At 40.5% G+C, this 23,446-nt stretch overlaps 1 protein-coding gene across 11 annotated transcripts in view; it reads left to right on the forward strand.

The window, feature by feature from the left end:
- The first annotated feature begins 43 nt into the window (after positions 1-43).
- LOC121912832 (cytoplasmic dynein 1 intermediate chain 1) overlaps positions 44-23,446 on the forward strand; it is a 56,561-nt gene continuing 33,158 nt past the window's right edge. For 2 of the 11 annotated variants that reach the window (XM_042435295.1, XM_042435306.1), the window contains exons 1-8: positions 44-783; positions 1,628-1,761; positions 2,016-2,130; positions 3,057-3,146; positions 4,429-4,474; positions 5,875-5,934; positions 6,281-6,396; positions 22,961-23,056. In XM_042435295.1, the coding sequence (XP_042291229.1) occupies positions 1,642-1,761; positions 2,016-2,130; positions 3,057-3,146; positions 4,429-4,474; positions 5,875-5,934; positions 6,281-6,396; positions 22,961-23,056 (643 nt within the window). In that variant the 5' untranslated portion in view covers positions 44-783; positions 1,628-1,641. Of the gene's footprint in view, positions 784-1,627; positions 1,762-1,795; positions 1,915-2,015; positions 2,131-3,056; positions 3,147-4,428; positions 4,475-5,874; positions 5,935-6,280; positions 6,397-22,960; positions 23,057-23,446 lie in introns of those variants that run through there. The other 9 variants (XM_042435297.1, XM_042435298.1, XM_042435299.1 and 6 more) reach the window with 9 other exon arrangements.

Here is a 23,446-nt window from a genome sequence, read left to right on the forward strand (position 1 = left end):
CAAATCCCGCGAGAGTTCTCTAATGTAGGGTTACAGTACCACCTAGACACGACTGACGGTCCTGGACGTCATTCATTACTCTGCCGACTGTAATGAATGCTTTATTACAGCACCCCCTACCGACGGACTACTCAAAGCACTTATTTATTTTATGTTTGTGAACGTTGAAGATTGACAACAAACGGATATTTCTGATAGCTACACAAATCCTTTTGATAGTGTTGTTAGTATACATTACCGACCGTTAGGCAGTGACCGCATCACCTGCAGCCGGGGGAAAAATCAATGCGCCATCTCAAATTCGTGCAGCTTTCAGCCACGCGTTAGAGTCTGATTACTCGTTTAAAGTAGTTAACAAACGTCCTATTGTGGACCAATATACACCCAAAATGATTTGTTTATGTGGTTGTGGTAAATTAAACTCACTTCTCCAAATGCCCAGAAGATGGCGGTGATGCGAAGCCATGAGCCGACAGCTCGTGTCAAAGGAGGTGGGATTTCCTCTCCTCCGCCTCAACATCATCTTTACTCTTCTGAGGGATGTATCGGCGTGCAGTGCACCTGTTTCATGCTTTATTTGGGTCATCGGCCGCTGAAATGCTCTGTGTTAACCGGTGTCACCAGCAGTAACCTCACGGAAAGGTTCAAACGACCTATTCGCAGAAAGGCCTCGATTAAGTGTGATTTAGCTAGACAGAGGATGTGTTGATTTTCTATTTCGGGGTGCAGCAGTGAGACAGCATCTTTGCCGGTGACACATCATTATCAGTACGAGTGGACAAGGTACGAGTGAAACGTTAACAGCACATCATTTCCTTTTTATGTTAGTTATTCGCCGTAAAATTCATTATTATAATTATGGTAAGGCCTCAAACATATTGACGTAACCTATGTATAAATGTCATATTTGTTATGAGCTAACGTTAGCTACGAATGCTTTAATGCCCTAGCATTACTATTTAACTCAGGCTAAATGATGTGTTTTTCTTCCTGTATGTATAGTTAGCTGCTGTTATATGGCTTAATTGTGTTGTCTTTTGTGGTTATCATTCACTGTATACTAAAAGACACAAAGGCCTACATATATTTAGTTTTTTTCTCCAAATATGTGTTCCTATTAGCTTTGGCAGACGTATTTAAACCTCCAGAGCAGGGTCAAGTGCTACCTGTTCATTTGCTATATGTGAAGGATGTGACACTGGCCTAACAGCTAGCAAATCACTGGTCAGGCTGCAGACTGCTATAAATAGGTAGCCCACCTTTCTGTAACACCTCAGAGGCATTGTTAATGAGCCTCATTCAAGATCCTAACTATAAGTGAGCTGTTGAATTCATGAAAATGTAATCTAATTAGACCATGGTAATGTCTGCTGTACTACATGTATGTACTGTATTATATATATACTATACACTGAATTTAACTGACATTAAATGGAATAAATAGTTGTTATACAGCTTTAATGTATTAGACTAGTTTAAGTGGAATGAGTGTCACACCAATGTTGAAATCCCTCTTGGCTCAATGTGGCCGATTGATCACTATTGGTTCCTTGACCTGCAATGTTATGGATCCACTGTATATAAATGTATAACAGCCACAGCCAAAGGGCGATCCTCTTTCTTGAAGCCCTATAGGAGACCATGTCGGACAAAAGTGACCTAAAAGCAGAGCTGGAGCGCAAGAAGCAGCGCCTCGCCCAGATCAGGGAGGAAAAAAAGAGAAAAGAGGAGGAGAGGAAGAAGAAAGAGGTAAGGAAAAAAGTGAGTAAATTCACACAACTGGCACTCATACTGTATCACACACTAGTGTGTATTGTTTGTGTGTTCGATTGCTTTTTGTCAGGCCGTGACACATAAAAGGCTGAGGTTGTGTGTGTCCATGCGTGCATACAAACATCTATGTGTGTGCAGAAGGTTGGTGTTGGATTTTTTAATAAAAATGTGCATGCACCTGCATGTTTGAACTTTTGACTCATGATGGGGTAACTTGACATTACTTTATGTATTCTGTGCAGTCAGAGAGCCAGCAGAAGACCGAGGCAACCCCAGAGGACTCAGACTTAGACCGTAAGCGCAGGGAGACCGAGGCCCTGCTACAAAGTATTGGCATTTCACCAGAGCCTCCACTAGGTAATTAATATTCTTATGTTTTTAACAATGAAAGGGTGCTCAGAGGATCTCTGGTCCTAATCATTGGAGAGCTCAGCTGGCTAGATACGACACAAAATAGAGGTTCTCCCCTAATTGTATCCAAATATCCTCTGAGGACTCTTCATTTTTTAGAATATACTTAACATACAGCCAATCTAGGATGCACACAGCAACCCACCATTTGTATTATTTGCTGAAAATTATGAGTTCAACCCTTCTTTATTGATTCTGAAATGATCACAGAACTAAAGTATAACGATATCTATGTTGGCATGTCTCTGCATAATATATTACTTCTGTGAGACATATTATTTAATAAGGTTTCATCAGACATTACAGTCTTTTTGTCCTATGTTGGTTCCCTAATTTGTTATGCACATATGTCCACATAGACATATTTGTATCAACTCCCTTTTAGCTTTTTTTTTTTTTTGTACCTCTGTGTGTATCATACTTTGTAATAGTGTATTTGGACATAAATATTATGTCTGATTTGAAGTATGGTAGAAATAGAAATATATCTGCTCAAAAGATCCTTCTTTTACTTGTGCACAAATCTTCTAGATTAGTTTGGCTCCCCAGGGTGTCTATCACCTCAGCAAGCTTTTGGAAGCACCGTTCTCTAGTGGTCTGAAATTGTAACAACACCCACAACGCCTCAGAATTGGGTCATTGCTATCGAGTTGTTTTTAATGCATCTTTAAATACAGCTGAGTACAAAAATATAATAAATATAAAATCAACAACCCATTTGATGCCCTGCTCTCCCCTTCCTTCCTTCCTGTTAAACATTAATTTTATTTGTCCATCACTCGTTTTACTTTGTTGCTTTTCATCCAAATTGTTTTGATTAGTCCATCCTCTGCAGCATTTAATGTTAGACTCATGTTATTTTCATTATTTAGTCCCGACCCCTGTGTCCCCATCCAAATCAGTGAGCACGCCCAGTGAGACGGGGAGCCAGGATTCAGCTGATGGGGGAGCCGCAGGCAGGTAGGCCAACATCTACCATGTGACCTCATATTAAAGTTGGATGTCAGAAATCTTTTGTGACTTCATGAGTCTTTTTCACTTTTTTTTTTTTTACTACTTTTTTGGAACTTTTGGGTAAAGAAAGGCCAGTTTGAGGTTCAAAAAATGAATGAAAATGCTTTAATAATTTCATCACATTTTTATGTAACCAAAAAGAAATTATCATAAAGAAACAAGACACTTGTAACAATTGTGTAGTAGAAGATTACACCAGACTTGTTTTTGGGAGGTTTCCAATAAACTATATGTATAACCAGAGCTTTTAACTTGAAGGCATCCTGTGGCCTCACAATGATGATAACATGAGGGTGTTTGGGGCTGTTTGGCACATTGTCTTTTTTGACATATATCCTGTCTCTTTTCTTGTCATTGGCACAACAGGTTTAGGTAAGGATGAGTGTCACTAGGTGAAGTTGTGGTGCCTTGTTAGGTTTTGAATGTGGTATCTGTCATTTGTCATGGCATCCAGTGTTTTGATGACCACTGTGCAGCTTGTTGCTTCTGATAGCTAGCCCTAAGAAATTAGATTTGACCTCAAGGTAAGTCTCAGATTGCAGTGTCCAGGTATTATCAGTGCAATGAGAACCATATTGGTAAACTTTTAGAAAGCATCCTTGGTGAACCAGTTAGCATGAACCATATGTTTGTAGTAAGAAAAAGTAGCTGATTTGAGCACATGTGACAAAATATAAGCTTTTCCTCTTTTGCCACCATTCTGTGGGATGATACTGCAGCGTCATTAACAATGCTTACTAGCTCATGTGTCATACGTGCACCTGCCACCGCAGCATTTCTTTGTGGCATATTCATAACACAGCAGGCCAGTGCAACAACTATCTTAAGTTCTGCACATGGCTGCTCTGGTGAATTAAAGTTGCAGTTGAGAAGAGAGTGGTCATCAAGCGCTTTCCATTTGCTACCCAATGGCAGCTGACTGTAGAGGTCAATGTGTGAGTGATGCCCTCAGGGGTCATTAGTGATGTGATAGTGTTGTTCTGGTATGGCCAGGGGTGGAATTGGGGCTGAAGAATATGTGGGAACTTAACTAAGTTTCTATCATAAACAGATTCTCTAATTTAAGATTTGGGGTTTTCATTTCTTTTTAGGTTTTACCAATTGGATTTTACAAATTGGTGAGTTAGTTTCAATGTTTGGAATGAAAGAATTTACCCCCAAATCCACCCTGGATGATGGCATGCCATTTTGAGCTTCTCCATTTGTGGCTGTGTATGTGTGTGTCCCTTCTTAGGTCAGGTTTCTCTAAAAACAAGTCACAACCACAAAGCTCAAGGTAAGCATTTTCACGTCAAACCTAGGAACCCCCCCCCCACCTCCTACCTTTCTTTAGCTGAGTCTACCCTCATATGAACACAGAGAGGCACCCACAGTGTTTTCAGTAGTCTCACTGATGTGTTCCTGTCAGGATTTATAAGATCAAAACAGTGCAGCGCCCCTTCTTCCTTCATTCCTCTGATCTCCTCTGGCGACATCCTTTCTGAAACCCTGCTGTCTCCCTTAATACCAGCTCGAAAGATTTCCGCTCACATGAGTTTAGCCACAGAAGTCATTTCAGCCTTCACAGAGTTGACAATCTGCTGCTTAAAGTGTCATCGCTGTTACTGTAAAACAGCCAGTCTGTCAGGCTAAAGAAATGTCTTGCCACTCTCACCTGGCGCTCTGTGGCACAAACTGAAGGCCTAATAGGCGTGTTCAGTGGCCCTAAAAGGTATCATCAAAAAGTGTAGTGGGGTTGGGAGTGTTATCTTTTCACAGACGGTAGATTTCAGCACCAGCATGCTAAAAAACTCTTCGGGTTTCAGTTGGTTTTTGATTTTCCTGTAAGTGAATCTTACCTCCCCTATATAAAACAAGCTATAACTGCTGAAGTGCCATGAAAATGCAATTTCCTCATGGTTTGTCCAACTCACTTATCATGCATGGCAAGTACCTTGTCATGTATGTCAAGCAATCTTAATCTTAATACACAGGTTTTAATTTGATTTTCACGTGCTGAATGTGTTCATGTGGATATGTACATATATGATGAATGTTGTGCTGTGTGTTGCTGGATACATAGTTTTCATGTATTATTTGGTACAAATTTTCATATGAAACATCGAATAATTGAGTGAATTTCTGTGTAATCACACGAATATAATCCAGGCTGTATGAGTACAAAATATGTCAGAAAGAATTAAGATGAATGTCTTCCTTACGGTGCTGTCAGATGCTAAAAACTTGCAGAGCTTTCCTGTATTTAAAAGTCATCAGGTCATATCATTTCCCCACTGAAAACAATCAACAGTGGAACATTTTTTGTCCATAAATGTATCAATGTTTTCTTGTTTTAGATTCCTGGCAGAAAACCAAGAAATCTATTACAAGTGATGAGCAGAGATCTTTATATAAATAGTACATTGAACTATAATGAAATGTAATGTCTCCCTAATGTAAAGCCCTCCTACACGATATCCACTTATCGAAGCATTTTTTTCCATTAGCAGTGCCATTATGCATGAAATTCGATGGGAATTCCCATGTTAAGCTGTTCTCTAGATAAGTGGTCTGTGTGTAAATGTGTGTGCGCATACTGTACATGTGGTTATACGTGTGTATGATTGCGTGCTTGTGATAATGTGTCAGTTTGTAAACATGCATGTCCTCTCTTGCCCCCCCTGTTGGTGACATCAGGACTCTGCAGTGGGACACAGACCCCTCTGTGCTGCAGCTGCAGGCTGATTCTGAGCTCGGGTACATCTTCCTCCTCTCCTCCTCCTCTTTTGTTGGTCACTGTCTGCAAAATGCATGACACAGGAAAACACCTAATTTGACATTGCATGGCATATCCTAAATATGTTTTAATTTAATTAAATAGTCAATTTAAAGGATTAATGTACATATGTAGCTTCTCTAACCACTCTAAAGATGCAAACTTCTGAATATTAAACTACTTGTTGCTACAGGTTATAAACTGTACACGTTATTTATTGTTTTAATCTTTGGTCTGTTGAACAAATGGCAATCCTGTATGCAGGACAGTTTGTGTTCTGGCACAGAATAACTCTACTCATGACAATATCTTTTCTCTGTAACCCAGGCGGAGGATGCAGAGGCTGGGGGCCTCCAAGATCACACAGGTGGACTTCCTCCCCAAAGAGGTGGTCTCTTACTGCAAGGAGACACAAACGCCGCTGACCGCCCACCTATCTGAAGGTAAATATTTGCGTGCGTCCGTGTGCATGAGCAACTTTAAAACATATTCTGTTGACATACCGTATAATCATAGTCTTAAATTCAAACAATCTCTCTAAGATTTAGCTGTTTTTTGGGGTCTACGGGGCACCAAAGGTAACAGAAGGCAACAGAAGGTTTCACATTGCAATGTGAGTGTCCTCGTTGTGTGGTTGAATTTGATACCCCTTCGGTTAGCCAGTTTGCAGCCTGTAAACCTGGAGTGATTTAAAGATCTTACAAAAAGAGAGAGGGGAGAGAGCAGGGCAGAGAGAAGCTGACAAGTGTCTGCCTGTCAATTATTGTGTCTTCAATCATAGTACATCATGTTTTTGACTCCTGGTCATAAGTGGAAACAGGCTGACAGATGAAAGTCACCCGAGAGGATTCCTCATGGATGTTGGAACACTGCTATGTGTTGTACGCACCTCAACGCATATCTATGTGTACATATTCATTAAACACTTTTTAATCTTTAAATTGCATTTATTAGTTACAATTATTGACAGTTTAGTTTCCCTGAATAAGAAAAGCTGTCATTAATTCGGTCATGTTTTGCTTTTCGGAAGAAGTGGTACACAAGCCGAAAAAAAAGCATGTTTGTGCATGTGTGTGGGTAGCTTCACATGTGTTTTTAAGCATCTGAGGTTATGTGTTCATACATGTGAAAATGTATATGTGCATATTTGTGTCTCTGCAAGTGGGCGTGCACATGTGTGCTGAGCTGCGGAGACTAAACACATCCATATGGTCAAAACTGAGGTTTAGTGCTGCACTGGATTTGGAATAACGAAGGTGGAAGCAGATTCAAGGCATAAACATTTGAGTATTTTTTATATTTGAGGAGAATAGCAGTGGAGTTATGGATGGATGATAAGTTGACATTGTTTCATTAACTTTGTTCTTATTGCAAATGCAGATATTCAATTCTGAAATGTCATATTCAAGCGTAAGAATGCAAACCACCACCCACACACTCACCATTCAAACCGGCTTTGAGACATGTACACACACATGCACACACACGCGCGCTCCCTCCCTATCATCTTCTCTATCTTCCTCCCTCTAGTTGCCAAGACAGCTGGCAGCCATGTGACTGCGAAGGGGTTGTACTTCCTGCTTCCTGTCATTATAATAGATGGTCTGGTGTGGATTCCACTGCCCCCCTCCACCAGCAACCACCACGCACATACACACACGTCTGCGCTGATCAGCATCCAAATGGCCCGCCTCAGCTGCCCTCATTTCCCTGACAGACCTAGGAATAGATCATTTATTCAACAAGTGCACTGACTCACATATGTGTGCTGGTAGACATACACACGTATGTACATACACATATAAATAACAGAATTAAAATCACATACAAGACTCCAGTTGTCAAAGCTTGCCAGTTTACCTATATAGAACGCCAAAAGAACGCACATACAGCTGTTACAAAGTGTACCGGGCAATTAGGTAAAGAGATAAAGACTAACAATTAAACAGCCAGTCAAATAAACATGCAGGAGTTACTATAAACAGGTCAAGTAGTCTGTGTACACAGACAAACAAATACACACACTGTGACTGCTTATCGCCTGTCGCAGTGCTATATGTTGGCCCATTTAGGTTTGTTTGTTTTCAACTTCCAAGAGCATGTTCAGGAGGTCTGTGTGTGTGTGTGTGTGTGTGTGTGTGTGTGTGTGTGTGTGTGTGTGTGTGTGTGTGTGAGAACATCTGGGAGCCAGAGCAGAGCTGTGGTAGTCTATGGGGAGGTGACCCTGGCCTTAGGAGACCCGTCCTTTGGAGATTACTACAAAGCTTGTTGTGTGTGGAGAAAGAGGAAAAGAGACTGATGGTAGCACCTGCCTGCGTTTCTGGCTGTGTGTTTGTTCAGGCCAGTTCCTTTTGTTGATGACTGAACTTAACATGAACACAACGCACATAATTTACACGTTGTAGCTACAGGTTGTATACATCATTAGTTAGGCTACGACTTCAAATTTTTAAGTGTTTCCGGTGTTTCTGTTTACTCAGCCGACAAAAAAGCTGGTTATAGATCTAAATTGAATTTTGGAGGTTTAGTTCTTAAATATTAAGTTATTTATAACTTCAAGAACATAAAATGGTGAGAGTTAAACCTAAGTAGATTTGACATTATTCAGATTCAGCAAGTGGTTTTGATGCTAGATTCACTTTCTGAATTCATTCAGAACATAATTCATTATAACAAATGGTCTTTTGGGGGTTAAAAAACAGGTGTATATATTCAGTGTATATATGTGTGTGTGTGTGTGTTACACATCACTGTAGGCTGTCAGTTGTTTATGTTGCTTAGAGCCAGTGAGCTCCCCGTCATACCGGTGTTGTTCTGCCGGTTCTGCTTTTTCTCTTTTTTTTTTCTCTTCTTTTTTATTTCCTGTGTTTGATCACATCCATTCTTATTCCTTTGCCGCCATCATTTCCTCTCTTCCTACCTTCTCTCTCTGTCCTCAGGGTCTGATCCGGTCCGAAGTGTTCTGTGTAGTTTGCCACTAATTCTACCTCTGTGTTACATTAACACAGATATTATACAGAGATAGGAGGGAGAGTGGGATGAAACGGGGGGAGAAACCCAGCTGGCTTCTGTGGAGGAATGAACGAAAGACTAAATATGTTGTCTTAATGATGGTGGTGTGTCGCAGGGGTGTGTAAAGCTCTTTGAATGGACCTCTAGTTGTTTCAATTTGTATATCTCTTTGTAAACCTATGTCTGTGTTAAATACTGTTAGTTGTTGTTATTTAGGATACACAACGCTAACCTCTGACCTGTCAAACTGAAAACTTTTTTCTCTATAACTAGATTCAGTATCATCGCTATCAAATGTTATAAGGGCCTGCATTTCCTTCATGATCCTTAATGTGGGAGGTGGTTTCACATTAAAATTGTAATATTGACTTTATGGCACGGGTGTGTGTGAAAGGAAGGATCAGTGTAGTCTCATTGTAATCCTTTTGAATTGGATGACTCAGGGATTCTCTCATGGCTCATGAACTTCTGACCTGCCCGGTTTCTCATATCGGACCTTATGCCCAGGGTCAGTGGCCGCGTATGTTTGTGTGACGTGAGTTTGGTCTATGGGAGTGTGTGTGTTTGAGCCTGAATGCAATGTTATCAAATTGTATTGATTTGACTTTGCGAACATGTGTGTGTCCTTCTACATAAGAGTATGTGTTTAAAAGTCCCATGGAGTTTGTGTGTGTGTGTGACTCTCATTTAAACCAGTTAATGATATGGCTTTTCATTTCCGTGACCAATTTGCCTCTCTATAATCGTGATGTGTAGCTGTCTATGTGTGTTCCTTTTCCCATTGGCTGCTCAGTGATCTGTCTGTCCCGAGTGTCCATTGTGTCAGGCAATCGGATTAACCCCAGTCACGGTTGGCTCCAGCTATTTACTGCTCTCTTAATGGGTATGAATGGACATGCTTGTCGTGAGGACGGACGCTTTGTCTAAGGACATAGCAGGGAAATAAAGTAAGGTCTAACATGGTGTGTGATAGTAACCTAACCTACTGAGGTCAAACAAAGTGTGTGTGAAGGGTAGCTGGTGTTTCATGCCTCTGTCTTGTGTCTATCTGTGTTAAAGTGGCCTTGAGAAAGAGTTGTGGCTTCATTTTGAATTGGCTTTGTGCTTTTCATGCAAAAAAACAAAACAACAACAACAACAACAACAAAAAACCCCACTGAAACTCACTCATTTTTGTTGGTTGGCACCGTCAGCTTTGTGCTTTTTCCTCAGTTTCTCTGAACACATGTATGGTATTTGTATAAAACAAAGGCAAGGTCATATCCAGCGATGATAGCCACTACAACTCAGGAGTATTTTTAATTCTATAGACAGTTACAATTTACTTTATACAGTAGTTAAAAACAAGAGTCTACAGCTGTGCTAGCAGCTCTGTGAGGCTGTACTTAAACAGAACAGATCAGCGCTTTGAGCTAAATGCTAATGTTAGCATGGCAACACGCTCACAATGCCAATGCCACCATGCTGTTGTTTAACAGGTGATGTTAGCATTGTCATCATGTTTGTTTAGCGTGTTATAATAGCATGCTAACATTTGCTAATTAGTGCTTAACACAAATTACAGCTGAGGCGGTAGGGAATTTGTTTTGCAGATGTGTGATCATAAACTAAAGTACTGAACAAATCAGAGGGTCACCAAAGTCAGTAAGATTCATCCACTTGGAAATGTAGATACATCTACAAAATTTCATGTCAGTTATTTCAATAACTAAACATTTTTCTGGACTTAAATGTTGGAACGACCAACCGACATTGCTACATAACCATATCGCTAGCCTGGCTAAAAATAAAAGATTTTTAATTTAAAGTGAAACCAAAAAGCTTCATGTCCTTGCATTAAAAACAAGCATTTTTACTTACTATGTGACACAAATCATGAATTCATTAATGAAAGAAGTACTGTATTTTAGACATCTGTTGAAAATCTGATGTTTCCTTTTAAAGAGAAAACTAGAAAACTAGAGTCTACAGAAGAATAAATCACTGTTACTCTGACAATGCCAACCCACTGTATCTTTGAATATTTTCAATAGCATGTCAATAGTGAAAGTTTGAGTTTTAATAGGGCATTGGCTCATGAAATTAAAGTTGGGTCGGACCCAGTCTTTTGGTTCAGCGAAAACTTTACTTTGTACTGACAGTCCTAAATTTGCTACATGATTTTTATTGTTGTTATGACATGCTAAAATAAAAATGTAATTATCACTGTTTACTGTAATTATCAATGTTGTAGACACTGTTGAAGACCGTGAACTCTCCACCCATGTCCACAGTGTAACCGCAGCATTTGAAATGTTCCATTCGCTTCAGGTCTGTCAAAATTTTGCAGAGCCAAGTTTCAAACACTCCACACATGGAAGAGGGAGTGAGAGTTCACATAGTAAAATATGGGCAACCTTTCTGTCTCCCTCTTTGTTTCTGGACCAGCCAGTACTCTGACAACGCCACTCTTTTACTTAACTGATCCCAATCTGAAGATAACCATCAGCGTGTGTGTGGTTACTTGGGATGTTGGCAAGAGACGGAAAGGTCAAGGAGATTTTGTGCATGTGGTTGTGCACGTATACATGTGTGCAGGTTGGCATGGGTGTAGCGTGATCCTGACCCAGTTCATAGTAAATTGGTTTCGCTCACTGGAGCCTTAAAAGACCCATAATAAGCCACAGTAGAAAGGTGGCCAAAGAAATAGAGAGAAAATGAAGGGCATGGAAGAAGGAAACAATATAAAAGATTAACAGAAGACACAAGAATAAACAGAGGGATGGAAGACAGAAACAAATGGAGTAGAAGCAGCGGAGGCCACTGTGGGACGTTGTAGCAGTTATGATATTCCAGCAGTAATTGTTTGCAGTGAACCACAAGTAGGCCCTTAGCAATACAACTCTGTGTGTGTGTTTGTGTATAATTTGATGTTGCAACTTCGGAAAACCCCTTTCTTAGGGTTAAAAGTTCACAGAGTCGAGAGTGTGTGTTAATGTTTGTGCATCCGTATGCAAAAATATGTGTGCATGACCCCCGCCCCTCCCCTCAAACCACCCACCCCCTTGTAGTATTTTCTGGCCCATTAGTTTTCAGGGTCTGTACAGCTTGAGTATATAGTTGGTCAGTAATTCACTCCTTAAGTATATTTACTGCAATAAGAGGCTTTCTTTTGACATGTGGTGGACTGGTAATTGCTCCTAATTGCAAGAGAAAACCCATTTCCAAGCATTAATCTGAAGACACACTCACATTCTTGTATGTACAAACACAAACATATAGGTATAAAGATTCATAAATGTAAACATACATGTGCAGACTTACATACAGAGTAATAAACAAGGAGCACATGTGCACGCTGGCAAACTGACCACGCACACATACACATGTACATACATCACCTGAGCGCTACATAATCCCATAAGGGAGCAGTTAAGAAACCAAACTGCAAATTTATGAAATGATCCTGACCATTGGCAGCACATTGGTCCAATTAGAGTGTTTACTTTTGTCTTTTTTTCCCCACAAACCCCCAAATATATTAAATACGGTTCAACCGGTCATGAACTGTTAGGTATTTATCAACAGTTGCGCTGAAAATGTCCCTCTAGATTTAATCCAAAAGGGGTGAATAGCAATTGGCACCTAAACATTTGGAATCCGTGTCTGAATCTCATGACATGATTTTAATAGTTATCATTCGTTCAGCTTTTGTATACATATGAGTTTGTCTGATGTAATATATAGCAGTGGAAATGTTAACTGGATTAAACATCAATTTGATTATTTGTGTGATGTGTTTTTAAATTGATATATATCGACACTGACAAAATGTATAACCTAATTTATATGCTATTTATATATATATACATCTGTATTATTTATAATACAGATGCAGGGGCGCCCTGGTGGCTAAGGCCTAGGGGTTTAAGGTGCTGACCATAACCCATAATATCCTTGGTTCATGTCCAGCCAGAACACTTTGTTCATTCCCCGTCTCTCTCTCCGCTGTCATTTTTCATCTTCCCTCAACAATATAACAAGAGACAATAAAGTGTAATGATGATGCAAAAGCAAGTGAGCCAAAATGTCAAACAGTATTACATTATTGCTGGTGTGTATCCAAGGTGCAGTAACATTAGAGCAAAAACTGTAACGTGTTGTTACGTTACTTTACTGAGTTGAATCATATTTTTGCAAATTTTTGATATTGATGTTTACATTTAAGAAATGTAGTTTTTTTTAATAGGAAAAAGGGCTTTTTAAAAAAAACAAAAAAAAACAAAAAAAGCATGTTGAAACACTCAAAGTACAGTATCCAAAAAATATCATTTGGTATCATTACTGAAACTTAAGTTTTGTCTTGGCATTAGTATCAAATGATACTCAACCCAAAGTAACACATTTAGAGCTATTCGTTGAATTAATAGACGGGTCTGAGAACATAATATTATCCTAATTTCAAGAAGTGTGTTGATATTGTGAGTAGGACAATTTAGTCAGGTGTGCTCAACTCAATTTAGTATTTACAATAGCCATCTCTAACATGTAGGGTTATATAAACCACTTCATCACTCTATTTTATTATTGGCTGTCTTATAATTGTGCACATGTAAATGAATGCTTGTGCAGTGGAAGAATTTATTTTTAGCTGATGTTTTGTCCAGTTTCTCCTCCAAGACATCATCAGGACGGAAAGTATTATTGTGTCAGGTGGGACGCTGAGTCTGATACTGTACCCAACACTCACAGCTCTGAAGTTGAGGTCCTTTAAGTTCTCTCAGCCAATTTATCTCGTGTCTGTCTGGCTTTTTTCTACAATCCAGTGAAGCAACGATGTATTCAAATAAAAACAGAGAATGTAACACGCTCCCAGTCTATATGAAACCGACATGACTGAGGGGTTTGTGGGCAGTTTTCAAGGTTCTGGAGGGAGGAATGTGGTTGCACGAGTGTGTGTTTTGCATGGTTAGGTACTTATGTGTTCCTGCGTGCATCTGTGTATGTGCGTATATATGTGTACGCAGCCACATATGGAAGTGCTTGTCTCATACATTGTTGTTGTTCCAGCCAGGCGGCTACAACAGACTGAACAGACCAGAGGGTGTGTGTGTGTGTGTGTATGTGTGTGTGTTTTTTTTTAAAAGGCAAAATTCATGTAAAGAATAACCACACTGAGTGCACCCAAAGGACCCTGAACAAAATGTACGGTTTTACTTTAAAGAACTACTCCAAAGTAAAACTGAAAGTACATCTAAAACATATATGTTTGGTGACATAAACCCTCGCACTTTAGATCAGAGTCGTATTTTGTTTTTATGATCTCTGCTAGTCTTTTCCCTGCAGACGCACATAATCGGCCGACGCTTCTCACTTTCTCTCTTCATAAAACAGCTCTCGAGTTTGGCTTTCATCGTCATCGCCCTCGAAAGGGGCGCAGCCTTCACTCCTGTTTCACTCCCAAAATTGATGCAGGGTCCCAAGTGGTCTCTGTCAAAATGGCCGTGGCTGTCAAAACCCAAAGAAACTCTTGATATTAGAGAAAAATAATGTCTTTCACAGTGCGTAAGGTATTCCAAGTGAGTCACAGATGATTGCAATTTTCCCCTGTGACCACCGTATAATAAGGTACATGAACCCCTTCTTCATCTCCCTCTCTCTCGTTTTCTCTCTTTCTTTGGCAAAATGGCCATCATCCAAAATAATATTTGCCATCTGATGAGTGCCTGAGATGAGTAGGAATACAGTTTCACATGTTTTCTCTTTTCAACTGTTTTCTTTTTTCCCCCTTTTCCCTTGTATTTTGTTGAACTTGACTTTTTGACATGACCCCCCCGCCCCCCCTCTCTCCTCCCGTTGCATTTTTTATTCATGTGTAAAGCAACAGTGGGTCTTGAACGTTTGCCTGGGTGGTCTCCCTTGTACTATGAGATCCCTTCGACTCTCCAGGGGTTTTCATTTGAGAGGGTAGCGGTTCACTGCCACAGCTAGCCTGCAGCTTTTAGCCCTGCTTCAGTTAGTTGTTTCAGTTTGATGTTTATTAACCCTTCGTATGTCAAGTTTGTGACTTTATTTTTATACTTACTTATTATACTTATTTTTATACTCACTGTTTATACTTTCTGTTGAAAAAAATTACGCTAAGTTGAGCCAGACAATAACAAATCCTCCAAAATTATTTGTAAAGTAAAAATGAGTATTTACTTACAAGCAAGGTTGAAATTACACTATAAAAATTCTCTTTCAATTTGAGCCAACCATGGAAGCTGCTTTAAAATCAACTGTTCTAGCTCCACTGATTCAGACCTTAAATTTCCAGGTCATTATAACAGTTTATAGCTTGACAGTTGAGAAATTTGATAACCATGCTGGGTTTTTCTGTTTGGCTGCGGTGTGGCATGCTATTCTGCAACTCTCCAGCAGGGAGCACTCTTGGCACATACAGTACACTAAACTCTCACCAAAAAAAAAAAAATTGTCAAAGATTTGTATTAGAAATGAGTATCAGATGAAATTGAATTATGGTATTTACAGTTAATCTCAAACATGAGTTGACTCTCAAATCTGAACAAAAATCCACTGGATTGATTGGTAATGCTTTCTATGCAAGGTATTGAGCTAATTTTCCTAAGATTATTTATGTATTTATTTCACAGTGTTGCTGAGTACCGTGAATATGGTTTCTTAACTATTTTAGTATATATCCCAGTAGGATTGAACCACCGTTGATGCCTTGTAACAGGGCCTATAAAAACAGTTTGTCCCATCTGTCCGTCTGTCCCTCATTAAAACAAAATGAAACACCATCGTTATCCAAGTGGCAAACACAGACCACCAGTCACCATGAGCCACACACACGCAGATGCAAACAGCTCTGTTTCTGAGTGACACAAATCCCTGCTCAGATGACGCGTTGAAAACAGAGTTGATGCCACAGTGATTTTATGTAAGACCTTTTCTTTCTGTCTCTCTCTTTTTCGCTCTCTCTCTCTCTTTCTCTCTGACTGGGTTTTTGACAGTTTGGAAAGTTTGAAGTCATGGGTTTTAATCAGGGCCCTGCGGCCGGACTCAGAGCATGGCGTGGCATGATGGCTCAGTTTAAAGATGTGGGTCTGGGTCGGGGCCAAGCCTGGGTGGCACTGCAAGAAAGAAAGGAGGGTGAGACATAGAGAGAAAGATAGAAAGAGAGAATCTACTCAGACTGCGCCCACAGCTCACAGCAGAGTTGGCCGCAGACCCCCAAAGGCCTGAATGGGCTGCATTAATGAAAGCTGATTATGTGTGGGCATGCACGTGTGCATACGGTGTAGACTCGGGTGTACACAAACTTGAACACACGCACATTTACACAATGTTTGATCAGTGTGGGTAAGTGTGTCGAAGAGATGAATTAATCTAAATCATCCTGCAGGTTTTAGCCTCAGCAGTTTTACATCAGGTCCTGCTGCTAATGTGTGTGTATGTAGGGAATACTTTTACCCCTACTGTGGCAATCATGACTTGATGAACACTGATGAATTTTAAGCATTATTATCTATTAAAACAAATGAAAAGGCAAAAAAACCCCACCAAGAATAGAATTAAGAAACTTAAATTAAAGTATTCTCAGTACCTGATGTTTGATAATTACTTAACTAAAATCCTGAGTCACTCTGTGGGAAATAAATATTTTACAAGCGATTATTAAACTTTTGACCGACTTCGTAGGAGGCTCAAGTGATGTTGTGCCCCTGGAAAACGATTTTCTTTGGAAGAGGTTGTGTCTGCCTTAACCATCTACAGATCAGTAAGATTCTTGAGCAGGTTGGACTGCCCTCTCACCTCTCAGAAAAAGATCTGTTCGACTTTACTGCATGGCTGGCTCTAACCCATCAATTTGCTGTCCAACCTGGTTGGCACTTGTTGCCCCTAAAATATTAGCAGTGCTTCTCTTCGCTCAAAGACAGAGTTTGTATTTGAGGCCAGGTAAGGCTAGGCAGATATTTCAATATTGTCGATTGGCAGAGGAATTGTGTAGTGATGATACGTTGTTGTCATCACATTATTCTGTAAATTTCAGCTGTTACAGTTAATATTTCTGTACAAGCTGGGATTAAAAATAACAATATTAGGTCTTGTTTTACACATAAATAGATGTTGAAGTCATGCAACACTGGAGCACAGTTCATTGCTTAAACATCAGTTTGATTGTTTTATATATACATATATATATATTTATGTATATTCTTGCCATATTGTGGTATATATTGATATCACAAAATATCTTTTTTCCGATACTGATTTCAGCTTTATCACCCAGCTATAAATTTAGGTGTATATTAACAAAACCTAGCGATGTGTCTCAGGTTTCCTGCAGTTCAGCAGGATTCTTGTAATTGTGTAGAAGGCTTGCATGACTGGTAGTTTGCAGCATGACTGATGTAACTGTCAAAAGCATGAAAAATAATGTAGAGGAGAGTTTATTTTAATCTCTGGGAGTACGCACCACAAAGATGGACCATAAGTTTGTTCCAGATGGCTGAAAACATCATGTTACAGCTTTCGTGTCCCAAAGCAAGAGAGCCAAGATGTTCAGCTAAATTGTCTACGTTGGGCTGCAATTGTTTTCGTAATTGGTTAATCTGGCAAATATTTTCATGATTAATCAAGTAATTGTTTGGTCTATAAAATGTCAGAAAATAGTAAAAAACAGTAAAAAAATGACTGAAGGGTGGGTCTAAGATGACTTCTTCAGATATCTTGTTTTGTCCGACCAACAGTCCAAAACCCAAAAATATCAAGTATGACAAAGAAAAGCATGAAATCATCACATTTGAGAAGCTGAAACCAGAAGATTTCTGGCATTTTTGCTTAGAAAATGATTAAAACAATTAATGGATTAACAAAATAGTTCTTGATTCATTTTCTGTCAATCAACTAATCAATTAATCAACTAATCATTGCAGCTCCAAGTGTAAGACCCTATAAGGATTGAGAAGAACACAAGCACTGTATTTCCAGTGCTCAGAGATGTTGCTCGTTTCCACAACATCAGCCTATGAATAGGTATTTTGTTAAAAATGCTTATGGTTTTTGCCAAAAATAACATCCATTGTGACAAGTTTCCTTGAGTCATATCAGATCACATTTTATTTATCTCGGGATTACGTCATTTTATGTGTGACTGGTATCATTATTTCAGTTGTATAAAATCAGTGTGGTTATATAAATCTGTTTTGCTACTTGGATTACGAGGATTATATTACTGGAGGTGGGACAAATAAAAATGAGAGAATTCCCCTGATGCCTCAGGTCATATGTAATGTATGCAGGGGTGAAGAGGATGGTGTGTGTGTTGTGTCTCTCTCTGACAATAAGAGTTGTTCTCAGTGAAGTTAATGCTTATGTATGTGTGTCTGTGTGTGTGTATGTGTGTGTGTCGTGCCAGGGCCACATTAGAGAAGCCTTTCAAGTCGTCTTGGCCTCCTCCTACTCCTCTGCATAGTGCTTGTGTTGTGGTCTGCTCAACAGCCAACCTCCCAGAACCCCTGCGAACTATGTGTATGTATGTGTGTGTGCCCATATGAGTGTGTATATGATGTTGGAGGGTTATTTCCAGTGCGTGGGATCCCTTAAAATCCTGCTGGATTTCTCTTTTGTATCCCTCCCACCCGTTTCTGCCGCCTCTTCCTTCTCATATCAGTTTCTCTTTTTCTTTGCGATTAATACAATAGAGATCTATAATAATTATGAATACTGTCAACTTTGATTGTGTGTGAGTCAACTGTGTAGTCACCTCCATACCACCATAATAAGTGTGCGGCTGTGCTCACATAATGTTGTTGATGACAAACTTAGGGCCTGGTCTCATCCTCCCTCTGTGTATACACACACACACACACACACACACACACACACACACACACAGCTCTTTGATAATTACGCCAATCGCTCCGAGCATGCACTAACACATTTCAGCGATAGCACTTACTACGGATTGGGTTTGGAATAAAAGGTTAGCTAAGGCTTTGATCCTTACCAAACGGAACACATGCTAACACATTACTGCTGTGACACAACATGCCATTGTGCTTTATGTACTAGCTGAAGGGAAGCAGAAGACAGTGTGCAACTTTTATATGCGCTGTCAGTATCTTTAAAACTCTTCTCTCCACAGGCTCGATAGTAGCTGCCTACTGAGAAATAATACAAGATGTTTAGGCTAATGAAACTCTCAGCGGTGTATCAGCTTTCATTAAGACTATGTTTTCTTTATTCCACAAACAGATCAGTTCATTACTCTCAGCTGAACTATTTTACTCTTATGTTAGTCCATAAAAGCAATAATGATGCATATACAGGCTAAAAATAGCCTCATGCACTGAAAACATTATAATAGTCTTAATACATTAGCTAGTTTGCTAAAAACTTGCTAATTACAAAGCATCTGTCCGAGAGCGATCTATTGGTGGAGAAACAGAAATATTCTACCCACATTTAATTGAAATTTTGATGAGAATGTTGTTTTACCGTTTTTTCCATTCAATGCTAAAAGCATGAAGGAATAGAAAGTTCAAACTACATCACTGTATTCATGACAAAATAGATACATACACAAAATTCTGTTCTCTGCCAGCTAACTTTTCTCTGCAACTAGCTAGACTACAGGATGAAATCAATATTACAATAATAATTCATAGATTTTTCAATCATTTACACAATATGGCAAATTTATGCTAAATTCCATAGACGATACTCACGACAACATGGATGAGAAGTCCTAGAGGAGCTCTGAATCATAGTAAGATTATATCTACAGTTCTGTGGCAGCTGAGCAAACTCTGGACCGTGTGATAGGGTCAAAAGCTCCAGAAAAAGCCAGACCTTGAGTTGAGATTGTTTTGTTAAGATAGAAAATAATCAAACTGATGTTCAGTACAATGAACGGTGTTCCACTGTTACATATTATATCAGGAAAAAATGTCCACAGCTTGCTTGGATTCGTCAATTTCGATAACAGAATTTTGTGCGACAGTAAGATGTTTTGTGATGTAACAACTCAACTGAAGGTTGATATACTATAACATTGAACTACTGCCCAGCCCTAACTGACACCAGTGTTGGCCATAATTTGAACAAAGAGCCTGACAGAGCATATGAAACTATCCCTTAGAATTGGCCTCTTCTAAGCTTGTGTGTAGTATGTAATATTTCCAAGTAACTTCACACACACACATGCCCCTTGTGTGTGTGTGTGTGTGTGTGCATATGCATTTACAAACACTTTTACACATTTGTGTGTGTGCGTATGTACTTGTGTTTGTATCTCCACGCTATGAATCTGTGTGTCTACATACCTGCTGGGCTGTGCTGAATTGACTGGGCCCGGTCAGCTTGAGTAAGCAGCCAGGGGAAGATTGAAGCAGCCAGATGCGGCGGCCCCGGGCTACCGAGGATATCATTACCCCGAGTGTGTAGCCGGCCAAAACGGGAGCCCCCAAGCGGAGTTTCATCAAGGTGGACCCCCGTCTGTGACGAGGGGGAGGATACCAGTTAACCTGTTGTCCTGCAGTGAGGAGCGGTATTAAGCAGCAGGTGGAAAGAGAAAGCATCCTGTGACTGGAATGAGGTGGAAACAAGAAAGCGTGCAGATACTTACAGGGTAGCAGGCAGACACACTCAAACTGTGGTAGATTGTCTCTTTTGATATCCCTTCCCTGCTTCTTTTCCAACTTAGCAGGAAACCCTGTAGTGCCTCTGTGTGTCTTTGCATGTGCATTTTACATAAAGTTTTATATTATCATTTCATAACCCATGAGTCCTACTTTCCAGTATCTTTTACCGCAACATAGCTTTTGCTTTACTGTAAGCACACATAGAAATATATCTCTGAAAATTTCCATGCAAAGGAAATAGCCGGGATATTTTTGGTGCGGGACTGTGACAGAACAACTTGATGCATGGTCGCTGGCAACGACATCAGCAATATCTTCATACGGGAATTGGACCGTCTCCCCTCAGTGAGGTAACCCATAGGCCATGAATCACGCTGCCTTGCTCCAGAGTCCTGTGGTCCTGGGGGTTGACAGTTTGACCGCTCCTCAATGTGGTCTCTCTCCTCTCCTGACGCTCCTCCCATCTCCATCACCACACATTCCAACCACCGGACCGGTCACGCAAGGTCAAGAAAATAGACAGAATACAGTAGAACAGGATAAAATAGAAGTTACTACACTGGGATGGTTAGCAGGGCCCGTTTGCTGTTTCACATCCCACATTTGCAGATTAGTCACCACAGTTTGTGGAGGGGAAAAATGACTGATGCACGGCCAAAAAAAAACACACAAAAAAACCCAAAAACATAGAGAATTACAGCTTTAAAAACTGTACTTTTTGAAAGCAATATTCCGGTGCGTTTCTCTTTGCAGCTTGTCTGTTTTGGCAGCTCAGAAACGGAGCTAGTCTGGCAGCCTGCCTGTCTAGTCCTCTCTGGTCTCTCCTCCATACTGGTGGGTCACTGGTGTTTGGATCACTACAGCTGGCTGTTAACCACCGACTTGGACCAGAACTCCACTGCCATGTGTTTGATTTAGCTTAGTCATTTATTATATACACACAGTATGAAAATTAAAGTCGTATATCAAAAAACATTTCCTTGGAAGCAAAAAAGAAAAGAAAACACAAAGACGAGGATAAGAGAGGGACGTACTGGGAAGCCTGAAATAATGAATAAAACAGGGCCAGAAATTATTGTAATGCATGATAATAATAATATCAGCATTTCAGTGACCTAGTCCACCAATTAGAATTGTATTTGTAGCTTTTAACAGAGACCAGCAGCGAGTTCATCAGCAGCTTAGGCAAGTCCAAGTGATAAATGGACAGTTCATCTGGTGCAAGAGCGACCCTTGAGCGAGTGGTTTTAACAGTGCCCCAGGCCATACTCCAGCTGTGTTAAACACACCCTGACGTGTATGTGTGTGTGTGTGTGTGTGAGTGAGAGAGAGAGAGAGAGACATGACACGTTTAAGAGTGTGATGTAGTCACTTCCTCCCACTGGACTGAGCGACTGTTGTCAGCTTGACCCTGCACCAGTTAACCCCTCGCCACCCCTGGCACTGTGGGTGAGGGCCCCGGGTGTGCGCGTTTGAAAGTGAGAGAAAGACTGATTGTATGTGTGTGCGCAGCGTGTGTGTTGGCAGACCACAGGTGTCTGGTCGCGGTGTTAAGAGGTCTTCAGAGAGGCCCCCGTCTCTCAGCATCTGTTTCAGAGGGAGGGAACGGCAGAAAAGAGGAGGAGAGGTTGGCGAGGGTTACCAACACATACCCCGAGGGGTGTGGAGGGGTTTTTGGGGGGCAGTAGCTGACAAGCAGGTGCCTATGTTGATAGTAACCCTTCATACTTGAACCCCACCTCCATCCAAACACACACGCCGCACACACTTAACAATAAATCCTGGAGAGTCAGGCATAATTGCAGAGCCTGATTGGAGGGAATCCAAAGGGAATCCCCTTATACACACACACACACCATTGGATCTCTTAGCTCGGGGTCAAAGGTGAGAGAAAGAGAGGAGAACGCACGCAACTCTGACATTTCCTGCTGTCCTGCTGTGTGTTTCTGCATGTGCATGTTACTTACATGCACAATGAGCAATATGTCCACACATGTGGGCCATGTGAACACATGCTTCAGCCACAACACGGAAATGTTTCCTGTTATATTTCTTTTCCTGAGACATATGTACTGAGTACTTAATATACATATACAGCGGTCATGTCAATTCTGCACATTTTTGTGCTTTCTATTTTTGTTTTTTCTAAAAAGAAAATGCAAGTGCGTGTGTTTGTAAATGAAACCCATTTGGACCAACTGTTAGTTAGTCAGGTGTACCAGTGCATGTCTGGGAATGATTATTTTGGTAAGAAGGGGGGGAAGGAGGTACACAGCAGGAGGTCGGGGGAAAATTGGAACAGCTGTTGATTAACATGAGTGCTCTCTTCTTTTTCCTTTTTTTTTTTTTTACTCTCTCTCAGTAGAGGAGGAAGAGGAAGATGAGGAGATGATGGAGGCGAAGCCTGGCCCTGAATCGGAGCAGCAGGACGAGGACGACAACAAGGAAAACAGAGAAGGTACAAGATGGATGCATGAGGGAATAATAAAAACTGTTATGGTCAGGTATTATTATCAGTTTTCTTAATTTTAGTTATTTTCTCTCTGTATAAATTAACTTAATATATGAGGAGGTTCACCCCTCAGTTACCTCAGGCACACAACTTCCCATTCTTCATCCATCAGTCCTCTTCTTCCTTTGACTTCTAAGATGTTGCTGGTCGAGCTGTCACGAAACACAGTCACTCGCGTGTGACACCCTCTGCCAGCAAGTGGGTGTATCAGATGGAAGGGTTGGGGTAGGTTACGGTTAGGGTTAAGGCGGGTCCAGCATATCAGCTCCATGGCATGTGGGGGTCAGCACTGATTAAAAACCTGTCACTTGACCCCCCGACCAACTTCAAAGCGGA

Source organism: Thunnus maccoyii, chromosome 15 (genome assembly GCF_910596095.1).
Source record: "Thunnus maccoyii chromosome 15, fThuMac1.1, whole genome shotgun sequence".
In the NCBI taxonomy this organism is placed as follows: domain Eukaryota; kingdom Metazoa; phylum Chordata; class Actinopteri; order Scombriformes; family Scombridae; genus Thunnus; species Thunnus maccoyii.